Source organism: Notamacropus eugenii, chromosome 2 (genome assembly GCF_028372415.1).
Source record: "Notamacropus eugenii isolate mMacEug1 chromosome 2, mMacEug1.pri_v2, whole genome shotgun sequence".
Classification (NCBI taxonomy): Eukaryota; Metazoa; Chordata; class Mammalia; order Diprotodontia; family Macropodidae; genus Notamacropus; species Notamacropus eugenii.
In genome coordinates this window covers 421,816,551-421,834,214 of record NC_092873.1, presented here as the reverse complement: position 1 = coordinate 421,834,214, position 17,664 = coordinate 421,816,551, and the positions used below count along the sequence as shown (strand labels likewise).

At 37.9% G+C, this 17,664-nt stretch overlaps 1 protein-coding gene across 1 annotated transcript in view; it reads right to left on the bottom strand.

Annotated features, from left to right (window-relative positions):
* USH2A (usherin) overlaps positions 1 to 17,664 on the bottom strand; it is a 990,439-nt gene that overhangs the window by 233,803 nt on the left and 738,972 nt on the right. The window contains exon 49 of the mRNA XM_072647832.1: positions 7,666 to 7,887. Within this exon, the coding sequence (XP_072503933.1) occupies positions 7,666 to 7,887 (222 nt within the window). The remainder of the gene's footprint in view (positions 1 to 7,665; positions 7,888 to 17,664) is intronic.

Here is a 17,664-nt window from a genome sequence, read left to right as displayed (position 1 = left end):
ATCAAAATGCAGACACTGACCTAATTTGAAACTCATAACCAACCATCTGATAGCTCTGAGGGACTTTTGACAGGCCAACTAAAATTTTGATAATGAACTGTTTTTACACTGGGAAAAAAAATGCTTTCTTCCACAAAGGGTTTCATCTTTGTTTAAGGGAATTTAATTTTTCAGCCAAGATTTCACTCACATAACAAGAAGTGACTCTCTTTCTAGTTTCTTTGGTAAACCATTACTTCTTTAATTATTATCAACCTTGTTCCAGTGTGATAAATTGCTAATTACTTAATACCCTAATCAGCGTTCATTCTTTGCACAGATAAACTGTGACAGTGCCATTAATTTAAATAGTAATTTCACTTAATGGCCAGAACGGCACACCAGATTTTTATGCAGCATTTTCTGAGGACTGCATCCATCACTGCAATATTCTGACATAAAGATGTCTGACGTGCACTAACTCACTTAGGGAGAGCAGATGTTGCAGAGCAGAGTTGGGTAGTAATTCCCATAGTGCATCACTTCAGCATGAATGAGCTGCAAATTCAGAGACAGACAATCTTCCGAAACTGCATTGCAATAACTTTTGACCCTTACCTAATTTATCACATGTAGCACTTGACTCTTGAACTTTGACACTGAGAATGCACAAATTTAAATATGCCCGAAGACACACAAAATAGGTCATGTAGTATTGATGGATTGATTCATTCTTCCAAAGTCTCTTCCTTAAATTTGCACAGATATAGAATATCTCTGAACAGGTTGTAGATTTTATTTTAGTAATAAGTATTCATTGAATTACTGTTTCATTTTCAGATCAACCAAAATATACTGTGTCTCTTTGAGAGGCTTGGCAGTACATTGAACACCAATGAGAAAACAGTATAGGGAAGGATTTATAACTCACAACATGGGCTCCGTGCCCTCCCTCACAAACAATTATTTAATGTCCAGCTCTGAAATGGAATTTACAAACACAGCTGGCTGATAATTACTAATTTGGTAAATCTGAAAGGATAGAAGGACTTGTGTGTGTGTATGTATATATACATATATATATAGATATACATATATATCTATATATGTATATCTATATATCTTCAGGAAGAATGAGAATTGTAAAGCCCCCACTTCCAAGTCAAAACAAAAAAAAATTCAATTAAAAATTACAAACAAAGAAAACTAGGATCCCAGAGAAGTAATCTCTGGGGAGTTCAGGTATGACCATAGGGGCTGTAACTAAGGCCATTTAAACATAGTGAGATTGGAGAACGCCTATAACATGCAAGTCTATCAGCCAGAAGCATAATTTCTTAGGGAAAAAAGAAGAAAAGTAGCTGAGACTTCTAGTCTTTCATACTTTAAAAATTGTCCCCAGGAAGTATGAGATGATATTCATGCTTGCCTACACCAGTAGATGTCTCTGGTCACCATCATCACTACCACAAGGATGGGGGTGGGATGGTACGAGACGGTAAAAATGCCAAAAAGATATATTACAACCTTTAAAAAAATAGCTATCCATTTAGAGTTTTCAAAAACTCATTCTCTAACATGAAAATATTCCCAGAAAATATTCTTTCAATATGACTATTACACAATGGGAGCTCAGTTAGCAACAAATCTCAGCTTGCAAAATCCCCAGGCACACTCTTATTGTATCTTATACCTTTGTTAAACAATAGGAACTACTTATCCTGGAGGCACTATTAGATAAAGTAAGAAGTCAAATTCAGAATGATATGGCAATAAAGAAATCTCAGCCACAGTATTTTCAGAATTCACCACAGAAATAATCAGGTAACATATTCTAAATATATACCATGCCTGGTTTCACATAGGCTACTAAAAAAAATTTAAAAACCTGTCTTCTTTGCCAACCTCTCTGAATGATAGAAAGGTTGTAATTTTCATTCTTTAATACCAAGGGATGTCATCAAGTCCATCCTAAGATTAATGGTATAATTGATAGTGCCATATAAACAAATGTTCAAAGGAAAGAACAATAAAACGGCTTAAAATATATATTCAAAGAAAATGGTTAAGAATACATATACGCTGAAATGAAGAACACGACTTTCATCCCCAGATACCTGTATTACACTTCTACACAACTCATCTGCCCAGAGAGAGCACTAAAAACATAAACGCTACCCCAGCACTTCTGTTCCAACAGCATCTGTTAATTCACTCCATTTATAAAATACATATTGACAAAGACAACTGAACTGGGACCAGGGAGATTTGATTTGGTGTGAGAAAGTCAATTCAATGTGATTTTGTTAAAGGGCTCCTGCAGGCAAATAAAAGAGTTTAAGTAGTAAAGCACATAAAGAGATGTTTTACGAGCCAGCCTGGTCTCATGGCAGGCGCACAATGCCATGCAGTGAGAAAGGGCCTGGCTCAGGAGCACTACTGCTGGATTCACATTTCCACGCACAAGATGTGGCATGGACATGTTTAGGAAGAAGAGGGTTACAAAGATGGGGCGGGGGGTCATCGAGGGAGATGAGGAAGAGAAGGAAATATGAAAAAGCAGTGAGTTCTTCTGATGGATCAACAGACTGAAAGGAATCATCACCATGCTTTATTTTAAAATTATAACTCATGTAATAAAGCAGACCCTCACCAACAATCATAATGAGTAGAGGCTGAGGGGCCAAAGGGTAAGAGCAGATCTACAGAACCCTTAAATTCTAATCACCAGCTAATGCATGGAGTTCTTTGCAGTCCATGAAATTGGGGGCGGGGGTGTGTTTTTATGTCATATATACACATACATGTGTGTATACGTACGTATATATGTATATATTTCAATAAAACTTATTTCCTTTGAAATTCTATATGTTTTATTTTGTACATTAAAAAAATGTTCTAAGAAGGAACTTAAAGATTTTTCCAGCCTACCAAAGGGGTTCATGACACAAAACAAGTTAAGAATCTCTGATTTAAAGAAAATAGAGATCACCCTCAGCTTTGTGGCAACAGTGGTGGTGGCGACATAAAGATTGTAAGAGGGTTTCATTATCTACACCTATGCTTATATTCATATTCTCTAGTTATACTGTATGATTTGCCCCAATATTTTTTTCTCCTTGTTGTGGTTGTCTGCTTGCAATAATGTGAAGAAGGTTGTGTTAAAGGCAAATTACTGAGCTGGCACAAGTAAGTTTTAGAAAATTAGTAAGGTTATGGCCCTTCATTCTGCAATAGTACATTTCAGGGACATCAGCCCCAATTCAAGCATCCACAGAGGCAGGTAAAGAGCAACTCTTATGGTGACCACTGGGATCTGAGTAGCCACATTAACAGTCCTTCTTTTTTCCTGATTTCCTTTACTGAAAATGAAATAGTCTTCAGAATACATTTCTAAAATTCCTATTTAACTTTGGGAGTGCAAATGAGGAGAAGGGTAAAGAGGAGGAAGAAATACTCTCCTATTCTACAAGTTACCAGGAAGGATGAAGTGTCCCGTAGAAGAGTGGATGATAAACCCCAAGAGGAAGCAAGGGGTAAAGAAGAGGGAAAAAAATCAGAGGGGAAGTTTCCCCCATAACAGAATGTTAGACAGTGGGATTATGAGGCCCAGAGAAAGAAAAGAAGAAAACAGACCATTGACGCTATGTAGGAGGTATAAGGAATGGGGGGTTGGAAGATGGAGGAGAGCTGGACTATCCCTAAATAAAAGAAAGAGTTTGTGCTCCAAAAAGAGACAAGTGTGTCGTCAGATGAGAGATAATCCAGTAAGGTAATGGTCAGAGGAAAAGGAGCTAAGGGGTGAGAGAGTTTGTGACTCTGATAAGGAATACTGAGATAACTACTTATCCTACATGAGCTGTATATCCAGGCTGTCATGGAAAGTCTCCTGGGAAATGTCAAATGTGACAGCCACTACCAAATTCTGAAGAATCACATGGAAAGGACCAGGAGGATGATGAGCTCCTGGTCACAGATACCTAATAAAGACTGGCCAAAACATATGTGTCGGAATCTTGCCAATAAATAATCAAGAAGTCTCCCAAATAAAAAGGGAGTGGGAGGAAGACAACTGCCTATATAGAGTTGATAAGACTAAGACCAAAGAGAGTAATAGGGAGGAGAACAGCAAAATTCCTAGGAGGTGATAGTCAATAGAGAGCTAGCAGTAAAAGCCCTGGCTTCATAGGTCTATATAAAAATATTCAAAATATGAGTAATAAAGAAGGCAACCTAGGGACCCTAATTCAAGGCAAATTGGATTTCATAGATATTAATTACTAGATATGATAGGCTCAGACTCGTGACCGAAATTATCTTACTCTATTTAAGAGTATACCTTATTCAAAAAGGAACACAGGTTGAAAAAGGATGGAATAGTGCTACCTATTCATATGTACTCATTTGGGATAATTCAGGAAAACAAAGGGTGAATTATGGTAAGGAATATTTGGGTGAGTTTTAACAGAGGGAAAATTATAAGCAGCACTGTTGTGATTATATATTGGAGCTCACTTAGAAGGAATAATTAAATAATGATTAAAACAGGTCACAAATCTGTCATAGAAATGTCATACTGTAGAGATTTGTGTTTTGTATATTTTCTTCCCCCATTAGATTTTAAGCTCCTTGAGGGAACAGATTGTTTCTTTTTCCTGTTTGTATCCCCAGCACTTAGTACAGTGACTGATACATAAGCACCCAATAAAAGTTTGTTTGCTATTTACTGAGTTAAGAGAATTCAACCATCCAGAAAATTCAACTCTCTCTCACCAAAATCAGAGTGGCTGATAAATGTATGGAATAATGCTCATTTAGTTCTTGCAAAGGTTAAGAAAGTGATGAAAGGATTTGCTGTTCTGTACCCTATTCTAATTAACAAGGAAGAACTGATTGTTGATATAAAAAAGATATGAAACTGAAGGGCAAATGAGCATTCTAAAATAAGATTCCTGATACAGATGTAGAAGAAATCTTGCATGGTATGACTGGTAACCTAGATTAGAGAGATTAGATTTGAAACATTTAAGAGAAAACATAGGTAAGCTCCAATGATTTGTTTTGTTTTTGCATAATTTGGATAAAGAAGGATGGCTCAGAAACTCTCAAGAATTAAATTCTGATGACATTTGGAGAAATAATTTTAATAAGGAAGAAAAGGGAAATTGCCTAGGGAAATTTATTTCATTGATCAACTCATTTTTTAAGTTAATAAATAAACAATACTAGTAATTAAAGATGGATAGAAAAGAACAGCACAGTCCTGTAAGAATTTTGCTAGTACTCCCAAGGTCTAGAATATCCTGCAGCAGTTGATCAATGTTAAGGACAACAAAGAGATAGGTTAACTACTCCTGGTAGATGGAGGGATGATGATGAATGAGAGAATGAAGACTGACTAATTCTTAGTTTAGTTTAGTTTTTCTTTCCAAGGAGAATAATCTTTGTACTCATAAGGAAAGATCAAAAATCATTGGAAGGCAATGGAACCTTGGCATAATAAGAAGATGGCCACGTAATATGAAGTTTCTTTTGATAAACTGAAGTCACCAGGCCTAGGTGTATGGCATTCTAGGGTACTAAAAGAACTTTTAGAAGTTATTATTTAGGGACTATAATTTTTGAAAGATCTAAAAGAAAAGGGGTAACACACATCTGGAAAAGGGAAACGTCTTTTTATTAAAGGAAAAAAGTAGAGTCTGCAACCTATAAGTGAGAGACTGACATCTAGTCTAAGCAAAATTCTAGAAGGCCTTGGTAAAGGTATGCTTTGTGAACCCATTAGAAAGAGAAGTGGTAGTCACTTGGTTTTATTTTACAAAAAAAGGAGTCATATTAGGTTAAATCTTTTCTTCTTTTTTGTAGAACAGACTCTTAGACTAGGGTAATGTAGATATAGTATATTTAAATTTTGACAAAGTAACTGGAAAATTGTCCCATGTTGTACTTTGTGTATACAATAAATCAATATGCACTAGTGGACAAGATGACAGTAGTGCTGAGTGGTTTACTCTCTCTTGTCATATGGGCTGACTCTCTGAGAGAGGGAAGAAGATGGATACACGGTGAGGAAAGAAGTAAAATACCAATAAAAATGTATTAAAAAAAAAAAGCAAGTCCTAAGCCCTTCAAATTATTGTCCTCTTGAGTTACATTGGAGAACAGTATGTCCTGAATGAGGACTCTCCACTCTCCTGAACAGGTCACATCTACAATTCTGTGTTTACTTCTTGGCAACAGAAGATCTAGACAAACTGGAGTGCTTCCAGGACAGGACCACCAGGTCATCAATGAAAGGATGAAAGAGTATGCCAAATGAAGCTTAGGTTGAAGAGATACTGGATGTTGAACCTAGAAAAAATCTTTATAAAGATATTATAGCAATATTTAAATATGTGAAGGGCTACAATTTGATAGGGGGATTAAATAAATTCTGCTCCGGATGTAAAGACAGTACTAGGAACACAGATGGAAGTTAAAAAGAGAAAGATTTAGGATTGAAGAAAGAATGGATTTCCTAATAATTACAACTGACAAGAAGTGGAGTGGGTTGCATTTGGAGAAAGTAGGTTCTCCATTGTTAGAGGTCTTTAAGCAGAGGTTAGATTTAAAACATGCTGGGATGTTTTAAAGGTAATTCTTAATCAACCACAGATTAAATTAATTCTAAAGCAGTTTCTATTATTAAAGTTCTTCCCCACTCTTCCCGCTTTTATTTGGAGACTCGGTCTCACCGCTGATAGGTCAATCTCAATATTGATCAACATGAAATATTTAATTGGATCTGTTTTTCCAACATGGTCAGTTTGGCCCTCCTTAGGCAGCCTGGTGGCTCTGTACTTCATCTTATTTGTGTCAGCCTTAGTGTGGACACCCTATCAGCTTAGCCCAACTGTAGCTTAGAGTTCCTCAATGCCAGCAAACTATCAGTCTCAGCCATCTTCAGTAGAAGAGATTATAAGCATCTGAAAGCATGCCTGGCCAATACATGACCAAGATTCTGTGGGTATATAAAAAATCTTCATTAAAGTGGAAAGCTCTGATATAAGACAGTTCTTATCACTTCTATATTAAAAATTAGTGGAGGAAAATACTAATATTCTGCAAGTGGAATGGAGATAACTGTCATTTAACTGTGTGAAAGAGTACACATAAAATGACAGTTTTTAAAGAAAATGAGTTATATATTAACATTTTTGAACTTCATAATAATTCTCTGATGTAGGGCAGGCACTAATGTTGCCATTTAACAGATTAAAATAAAAAAGAAGTTTTAAAAACTCAAGCAAATTAGCCAAGGCCACAGAACAAATAAGAAAGAGGTCTCAGATCCAATGCCTTTATTCCAAATACAGTTCTCCTTTTACTATAGCAGTGTGTGTATTTAAGAAAAATTAAAAATTCATATGTCTACACTGCTCTTCTATTAGTATATTTCTGACAAAGCACAAGAAAAAGTCATGGTTGTGGATTCAAATCTCAGATCTGAGGCCATTTTATTGTGTGACATAATAAATTGGTTTTAGTTCTTTGGGTCTGTTTATTCTTTGATAAGTCACCAAACATCCCTAATGCTTTTATCTATAAAGTGGCAGGGGGCAGGGTGAGTAGGTTGTGGAACTAGACTCAATCTCCAAGGTCTTAAATTCTGTGATGCTACAAATGCACATTAAAGGACCACATTACCTGGAAGCCGGATATGTACCTTGCCCTCTTCTTCACCACCACAGCAGACTAATTCTTTGCCCACCATCAGTCCACCACAGCACTGTTGCTGATATCCATCATGTAACACCCCAGCACAGCAGATTTGGTTTCCTGTGGTAGAGTATGGGATGTTTTTGCAGCAAGAATCCCCAATGCCAACTGAAACCCTTTGGTGTTCATCATCTGGACAGCATATTTCACCTATTGATTTAGGACAAAACCAAAAATTATGAGAATTAGAGACACCTGTTTGTAGCAGTAAGCACAAAGACATACACAGGAGGACCTGCTACACAGACTCTTAGACCTGCTTTTCTAAAAGGAAAACAACTTTTGAAAGGTCAACAATCTTCTTTAATTATATTCATCAACTGAGAAAATACAAGTAGAGAAACGAAGACCAACAGACATAACACTGCCCATAACATAGACAATTTGTATCTGAATAGGCATTAACATTTCTTAAGTAAATACAACATAATTTCTACAAAATAAAAACATCATGAACTTCATATTTGCAGAATGCATAACAACTCATTACCAGAGTGGCCACATGACCTTGAACAAACACAAAGGTATATAACATCAGAACTCAACATACTCTACCCCTAGGTCACAGTCAATTCAAAACAAAAAGTGCAAATAAAGTATTTCTTGGGTGTTGGGACTGGAAGCTCAATTCCGTGTGGACAGTCTCGGGCAGGTAAAAGTGGGACTTCTAAATCTTAGAGTCTTACGAGGCCCTCCATGAACAGCGGGGGTTCGAGAAGGTCAGACCGAGCTAGCTCGGCTAGCTCAGGTATTTCCGCCTCTCCCCCGGAGATACCTGATGGGTGGAGTCTCCCTGCCCTCGAGGTCGTCCCGGATTGGAGCACACCTAGTTACCTAACAGCATGGTACTGAGATGCAAACTGTGTGGCTGAAGATTAAGTAGGATTGAGGAAGCCTAAAAGCGCTCTTAGCACGTGTGGAGCCAAAGAGAAAAGTAGGGCTCCGCTTCTTTTCTTTCCTCTCTCCCCTCCCCCTCTCTCCCCGCTTGTACTTCTACTTCCATTCCCTTAAGCTTAGCCTTCTTAGGAAATCTCCCCCTCTTCGTCCTAAGAAAGAAGACCCCCTGCACTTGTAACCGAAACCCTGTAATAAAGCTCAACCCCTGTTTGACTCTGGAACGTCCTTTCTCTCATATGTGCATCCGGCGTGGCCAGCCGAAGACCTGGACAGGTAAGAAAGACTCGGGTAGCCCAATACAGGCCTCTAGGCTTGGCAGTTTTCTTGGGGGTGTGTCATTCTTCCCACAATGCCATTACAGTCTTCCTTCTGGCACTTTCAGGTGCAGGCTCTAATAAGCCAAGCGCCAGTTTTAATACTGCTCCAGCCCCCACTTTCAAGTCCTGAGGAGTGACTGGACAACAAAGCCAACAGGGTGGGGTCCTTGGGGATACATGCCACTTCCCCCCACCCACCACAGGGAACTCCAGCACCTGGGTCCCAAACATTCTTTTGCCTGGGCCTGTGTGCAGGCAGCTCTCCTCTCTTGTTCCATGGCTCATCTCTCCAAGGTCAGCACATAGGCAGTTTTCTATTCCTGCTCTACGGATCCATTCCAAGATCTCACCACTCCTGCCTGGCTTTGCATAAAATACAATTTCAGGGAACTCCTGGGGCTCCACAGAACCATAACCACCACAACTGGGAAACAATGAACAATTATTCCAGCCCCCATACTTTGCTTTTAATTTGCAGATCCTGCCCAATGATGCCATATATAAAAGTAGGCACCCTGGCATACACAGGAGGGGCTGCTGCACAGGTTCTTAGTTCTTTTTTTCTACAAGGAAAGCAACTTTTAAGGGGTCAACAATCTTATTTAATTACATTCACCACCAGAGAAAATACAAGCAGAGAAATAAAGACCAACAGATAGGGCTTCCAACTGTCTGACCATAAACAATACATACATTACAGATCAACAGAGTGATCCAACTGTCTGAGAGAAGCATCAGCATCTGGGTTTTCAAACTCAGGGGCTTCTTATAGGCTACTCATCTGGTATATGAACCTTCTTCCAAAGAGTAAGCCCCAAAGTAAAACTTTACCTCAGAGTATATATACACTTTTCAGAGCCAGAGGGCATGGCCCTTGTGACCCAAGGTCCCATTAGAAATTAATAAAAGGTATCTGAGGTTTATTAATGGATGGAAAAGATCATTAACTCTAATTAACATTATACTTTTCTTTGATGTCAGGGTACCACCTTGAAAACAACAAAGACATTTTCCAAATCTCTGGTGACAAAAAGGATTGTTACCTTGCAAAAATTATAATATATGAGAAATAACATCATTCTCCTGGGGTTACAGCATTACAATGTGATTTTTCAGTTTCAACTTAAAGCTGTCTGGTGAAGCCTACAGATCCCTTTTCAGAATAATGTTTTTAAGTGCAGAAGATAAAATACATATGATTAAAAAGGAAACCAACTTTCCTAAAATAGTTATCAAATTATATTAAAAAACAAATTCACAGACCCTTTATAAAACCATCCAATTCAATTCCATCCAGCATTGGTTAAAAGACTAAAGAAATGCAAAGCCCTGTATTAGGTTCTGGGGATACAAATGCTAAACTACAAATATTTCCTACCCTCAAGGGATTTGCATTCAACTATGGGACTATATAGCTTGAGGAGGGAGAACAAGTAAGGGATTCAAGAAAGGCATTCTGTAGTATAATGCACATACATGTGGAAGAAAGCTAGGAATTATAAAAATAAGCAAGGAGTACATTAAATGCATATGGACATTCAAGGTAAAGGAAAGACAAAGATAGGAGATGAGGTGCCAAATTTGAGAAACATTTAGCTGCAAATCACCTTGGTTGAAATGCTTATTATGTAAAAGATGTGCAATAAACTTAAAGATGTGTTTAACCAGGAGAAAGAATAACTTCAGAAAATTTTTTTGTTTGTTTATACAAACCTGAATTCTTTGTATTTAATCCAAGAAGCAATAGGGAGTCAATGGTTTCTTGAACAGAGAGATGATATGGTCAGACTGTGTTACAGGAAGTTATAGGAAGAATAATTTGGCATTTGCATAAAGATATATTGGAGAAGGAAGAGACTGGAAATAGGAATTTCATTTAAGAGGTTGTTTTAGCAGTCTAGGTGGGAGGAAATAAGAATTTGATGCAGGATGATAGTGGAGTAGAGATAAGATGATGCAATAGATTGGACAGAGAGGGGTGAGAGAGAGGAGAGCTGGGAATGGTATTGTAATCTGGATGACTAGAAGAAATTCCATAGGCTTAGGAAAGTTTGGAAACCTTAGATATAATAAGTCTGACATTCCTACATCCCAGTAGAAATAACAGCAACTAATTTGGTTGGTGAGGGGGGATAGGAGTTCAAACATGACAATAGGACTTCCAACACACAAACACATGCATATATACATACAATACACACATATGCACACATATGCATATGAATGTGTGCAACACATATGCACTGTGTATAGGCACACATCTATATGCACTATATACGTATTTGCATTAATGCATTCCAAATGTGTGTGTGTATGTGTGTGCGCGTGCACATGTGTGTATTTGTGGGGTCTGTACCAAAGGACCTGATAAAAGCACCAGAAAGGAGGGTAGAGAAAGAAAAGGAAAAAAAAAAAAAGCAAAAAAAAAAAAAAAAGCATTGGGCGATATCGACAGAGAAGGATATAGCTAAAGATAACTGAGACTGGAATCAAGAAGTGAGAAGAAGAAATGAAGGCAGCGTGTGCACATGACTTTCTCTAGTAGTTTTGCCAAGAAAGAGGAAAGATAAAGTCCCATAGCTTGAGGGGATGAGAGGGTCAAATCAAGAATATGTAGTGAATGGGGGAGGGGAGGTAGAAGGGATGTATTTATCAAGAGTTTGAAGCATAGAGTACACTGAGTGAGATAAAATAAGGTACCAGGTTGTAGAGGGTTTTGAATACTGGGTAAAATAATTGGTCAAAATTGTTTGAACTTTATGTGGAAGACATGGGGAACCAAGTACCAGCCGACACCTTGAAGAACGCACTTTCTTTATTTTGTAATAAAGGCTTTTTATGATCATGGTGGAGCTGAAATGTATAAGCTCATTGCATGTTCCATTTGAAGAGCTTAGAAGAACTATAGGTTTTTTTGAATTTTAGTAGCAAGGGAAACTAGTTTCCCAGACTGGTAAGCTTTATGTCTTTAGCAAATGATGCAACAGAGGTCAGTACTGCCAACTCTGTTAGATAATGTCTATGAATTGTGTGCGTAGAGCGTAACATGTTTATCAGGTAAACGTAATAATCAACAAAAAGACAAGAAGGACTCGAGTATAAAAAGATATTCATCAGTTTAGAACTTGAGCCATATTTCCCTGAATTCCTCAGAATGTAATTTAGTTACTGAGGGAAGAAAGGCCTTAATGACAGGGAATGAGGGTTACATCAATGGGAACTAAAACTGATTTTTTTAAAGGGCTATTAGACATAAGATACAAAGGATCATTCACCTTCTCATTAACCTCTCAAAATGGGATCCATTCCAAGCCAGGCTTGAAAATGTTTTCTCTCTGAAAGCTACCATGCATTCTTACCAGTTAATTGTTATCCTTATCAAAGAATGACCCACATTAACATTTAGCTTGGGGTTATTAGCATATTTATATAAAAAAGGGAAAAAATGACCAGCATTGTTCATGCTGGTGTCCTCTGGTATGGGTGGGTGGGGGGGAGAAATTAAGAGGAGGGGGAGGTAGGAGTAAAACAGACTGAAATAAATATTGTTAAGCAAGTTTCTGATTAATCCACAGATATCAAAATGCCTCTTCAATTCTCAGCTTCAAACAGGCAGAAAGAACACTGATGCAATCTGAAGTGGTTTCAGATACAAGATGGTGTCGGTCGCTGTGCTTTCTTTCCTGGTGTAAACAGTGTTAAACTAGTTAACACAGACTACTGGATAGAGGTCAAAGAATATAATCTCACCATTTTGGCACATTGAGATTAATGAGACTGGCAAACCACTTTCTCTGATTCTTCCATATGATGGCATTTTTCTGATGACATCATGCTAAGCATTCTAATAGTGTGATATATGAATTACTTTACAAGGAACTGGAACTCGGGGTATGCTGAATGGTTTGGCAGAAATTCAAACGTTTCAGAGCAGAGGGAGTCTGTGCCAACCCATGGGCAATGCAGTTTCTTTAGCTCTTGACCTGAAAATTACTTGCAAAGAGGTTTGTGTAACTAACCACCTAATGCCAAATCTTCTATGGGCCTTCAAGGTCCATTTAATTATTGCTTTGGGGATTTCAAGTAAATAAGATTAAGGGGGAAAGAACTTTTAAAATAGCTTTCCTTAAAATAAAAAGAGAAATTCTTCTTTTGGTTGTGAAATTGACACTTTACCTTAAGGTTAAGAAAGGTTACAGAAACCACCTTGCATAACAATTCACAACACTAATAGAAGTAATCGCTTGTTTTGAAGGAAGGAATTTTGGGGAGATTTAAAAAATTAGTTGTGATTTCTAACTTTGCAAATTTTCAATGTGATATTGAACTAAATGTACTAACCTTCAGGCAGGTTCCTTTTTTAGGAGAAAATTCAGGATAATTTAGAAAGAGGTCTCCTTTTGCCCTCGCCTCTGACTCCTGCCCCATAATTATTATTCTCTAGTGCTATTTAAATGGGAAGAAAGATAAGAAGTGTAGTTAAATACTTCTAGCATATGCATTAATTTCCTGAAGGCAGTATATATATAAGAGAGAAAAAATAATGTATCAATAGTCAGATGACTTGTGTTCTAATCTCAGGTCTTCCAGAGATATGACTTTAGCAAGAGATTAACCCTACTCCGACATCCATTTCCTCAAGGGTAAAATAGAGGACAATGCAACAAGACAGGGGAATAACAGAGAGGTTGCCGCTGAACTAGCTATCCCTCAGCACATCAGAGCCACAAGAAATGAGTCAAAAACGCTCTCAAAAAAGAAAAAAATGTCACAAAAAGGGAAATTGTTATAGAAAAAAAAGTTGTTACCTATTTTTTGCCCTTAGTTCTGCCTATCATTCCCTTACGCTCAGAACTTATTGATGCTTTGGCAATACCTAACATTAGCTCTTGAAATATATATTTGCATTGTTTTGACTACACATATCTCCCCCACCTCTAGTGAATTGAGATGAGGAAAAAATGGCCAGCTATTGTGGAACATGGAGAGATCCAATACTGTAGGACTTTTCATGTTACATAGAACAGTATTGAACAGAAAGGAAAAGAAAAAAAGATAATTAAATGTAAGATTTAAATCCACTTACAAATGCTACTCATAGTAAATCCATCAATAAGTATTTATTAAGTAATATGTGTCAAGCACTGCACTAAACACTAGAATTCAAAGAAAGGGAAAAACATGATGCTAACTTTAATAGCCATTTGATCCTGGAGGTGATGAAAAGCCACTAGAGTTTGGGTACTAGAGTTTATTGAGTAGGGCAGTGACATAATCAGACTAATACTTTAGGAATATCACTTTGGGAGCTGAGTCCATAGTACATCGGAGTGAGAAGAGGCAAGACAAGACAAGGAGACCAATTAGAATGCAATTGCAGTAGAGTAGGCATGACATGTGAGGATCTGAACTACAGGGGCTATTGTGTGAATGGAGAGAAGGGAAAATATGACAGACATTGGGAATGTAAAAATGGCAGAACTTGAGAACAGATAACATATAAGTTTATATATGTATATATATAAGGTTTGAATGAGATAATGAGGATGACATGTGGATTGTGCACCTGGGTGATGTGTGGTCCATGAGGCTTTTGACAATAGTAGGAAGAGCAGGAAGAAGACAGAGTTTGGGAGGAAGGATAACAAGTTCTACTTTGTACATATATGAGAGTGAGTAACCCAGAAGATGACTTCCAACTCTGAGACTCCCGAGGTTCCTGATTCTCTTCTTCCAAGAAGCTGATATAATGTTTAATTCTTTACTCTTTGATTTTGTTCCAGTTGAATGTTTGTAAAAGATACACAATGTGAAGACAATTTCTCAATCACTACACAACAGTTATATCTATATTACATTCCAGTGAAGCTAATTGATATGGGAAAGGCAATAAAAATTTAGTTACATAATTGGTTATAAATACAAGTCAGTTGCATACAAATAGTTTTTACTCAACAAATTCGAGTAATTTTGACCAAGACCTTTAACCTCTGAATTGGCTAGACATTTTGGCATAATATTTGGGATTTAAAAAAATTTTTTTTTTATTTTTCATTTTTAACACAGTTCATATCACATAAAACAATTCCAACTTTTGTCAGGTGATACTTCTTTTTAAAGCATTTACAATATTGACCACAAAAGAATTATTTTTTTAAACATTAACCAACTGAGACACAAATAATAACTATGTGTGCTAACTTCACAAGCCCTTGATCTAATTGTCTCCACAGAATTACTAAGAATTAAAGGACCCAAAGATGGTGGAGTGAGAGCAATGACTCACCTAAGCTCTTAGACAGACTCCTTCAGATACCTCTAAAAAGAGAATCTGACCAAATTTTGGAGGTGCAGAATCCAATAGAAAACAGACTGTGGCAGATTCAAAGCCCAGGACAGACTCGAAGTTCCATGGGAAGGATCTGTTCCATGGGGGTGAGCCCACAGCGCACAAGGAAGAGCGTCCAGTGCAGTGGAGCAGGAGGGCCCCAGGGAAACCTGAGACAACAGCAGGCGGAACCAGCAGAGCAGCAGCCCAGGATGAGAGACCAGCAGAGCCAAGAAAGTGACAGCCACTGAGCACCAGATCTCAGCCACAGCAGGTCCTGAGACTTTCAGTCCACAGATTAAACTTGAACTTGTGGGAGCCAGGATGATGGAGTGATCAGTAAATGCTCTCTCCTCCCCTCTTGATGACCTTGAAAGAACCATAAAATATTTCCCCAAAAAAATCCTGGATCAGCAGGAACAGCAGAGGGGGCAAATAGTCTCATAACACCTGAAGCTAGGAAAATAGCTAAGGGGAATTCCTCCTACTGTGGAGGAGGCAAACCAGAAGGAGAGGGGCCCCTAGGGTGGTGAAAACTCACACTAGGACCCAGGCAAGCCTCAGCACCAGGAGAGGAGCCCCAGGAGAATTGGAAACTCACACTAGGATCTAGGCATGACTCAGCACTCCAGGAGAAATGGGAAGACAATAGGGCAGCTGGGATCACCATCCCCTGAGTTTGCTTTTGCCTCAGTTCAGCTGATGAGACCTCCTGTGACCAGACCACTCCTTCCCCACACTTAACAAGCTAACCCCAGGGCAGATCGGGGAAACACAAAACATAAAGATAAAGAGACACTTGCTCTTAGCTTTTTCACACAAGTCTGCTCAACACCAAGTTCTGCAGCGTCTAACTGAAAGAACCAGAATCCACAACACACAATCACCATCATGAACAAGAAAAAAAAAAACAAGAGCAAAAAAACCATAGAATCTGTCTTTGGGGACAAGGACCAAAACACAAATATCAAAGAGGTCAGTAGAGAGACTGTAATTCCAACTGAAACTTCAGAAAGGATTACAAACTGCTTGCATGCACAAACAGTTCTCCTGGAACAGCTGAAGAATGAAATAGAAGAAAAACTGGCCAATGATTTTAAGAGCATAAAAAAAGAATTCACTGATGAGAACATCTCTTTGAAAGGAAAATTGAACATATAGAAAAGGAAGTATAAAAATTAACTGGAGAAAATAACTACTTAAAAGGAACAATTGGACAGATGGAAAAGGAGATGCAAAAGTTAACTGAAGAAAACAATGTGATAAAAATTAGAACTGGGCAAGTAGAAACTAATGACTCTATGAGACAGCAAGAATCAGTCAAACAAAATCTAAAGAATGAAAAGATAGAAGAAAATGTAAAATATCTAATTGGAAAAACAACTGACCTGGAAAATAGATCCAGGAGAGAAAATTTAAGAATTATTTTCCTGCCAGAAAGCCACAATGAAGAAAAGAGTCTGGACAATACCTTCTAGGAAATCATCAAGGAAAAACTGCCCAGAAGCGCTAGATCCAGAGGGCAAAATAGTATCAAAAGAATCCACAGATCCCAAACTCAAAACTCCAAGAAATGTCATTGCCAAATTCCAGAACTATCAAGTGAAGGAGAAAATACTACAAGCAGCCAGAAAGAAACCATTCAAATATCTAGGAGCTACAATCAGGATCACACAGGACCTTGCAGCTTCTACATGAAAAGATCGAAGGAATTGGAATCTGATATTCTATAAGACAAAGGAGATGGGACTACAACCAAGGATCAACTACTTAGCAAATTTCAGCTTAACATTTCAGGCAAGGAGATGGTCATTCAATGAAGTAAGGGATTTCCAGACTTTCCTGACAAAAATGCCAGAATTTAATAGAAAATTGCATCTTCAAATGCAGGTCTCAAGAGAAGCATAAAAAGGTAAACGGGGCGGGGGGGGGGGGGGAACTTGTTACTTAATTTGGGCAAACTGTTTACCTCCCTATAAGGGAAGATGATACCTGTTAATCTTGAGAATTGTGCATCTATTATGAAATATAAAAGGGATATACATAGAAGGAATGGGTATAAAGTAAATGATGTCATTTTAAAAATATGATTTAAGCATGTGAAGGGATTGTAACAGGAGGTATGAAAAGAAGGAAGCAGAAAATGGTAAATTACATCACAGGAAGAAGTACAAAATTATAGTAGAGGGAAAGAAGGGAGGGAGATGAGCATTGTTTGAGAGGTACTCTTATCTTATTTGGTTCAAGGAGGGAACAATGAACTTAACTATATAATTCTAACAAACTCTATAGTCAGTAGGAGGGAAAGGGGAAAGAAAGGGGAGGGGAAGCTAAAAGGGAGGGAAGAAGTAGTAAGGGTAAAGGGGTATAAAAGGGAGGGGGGCT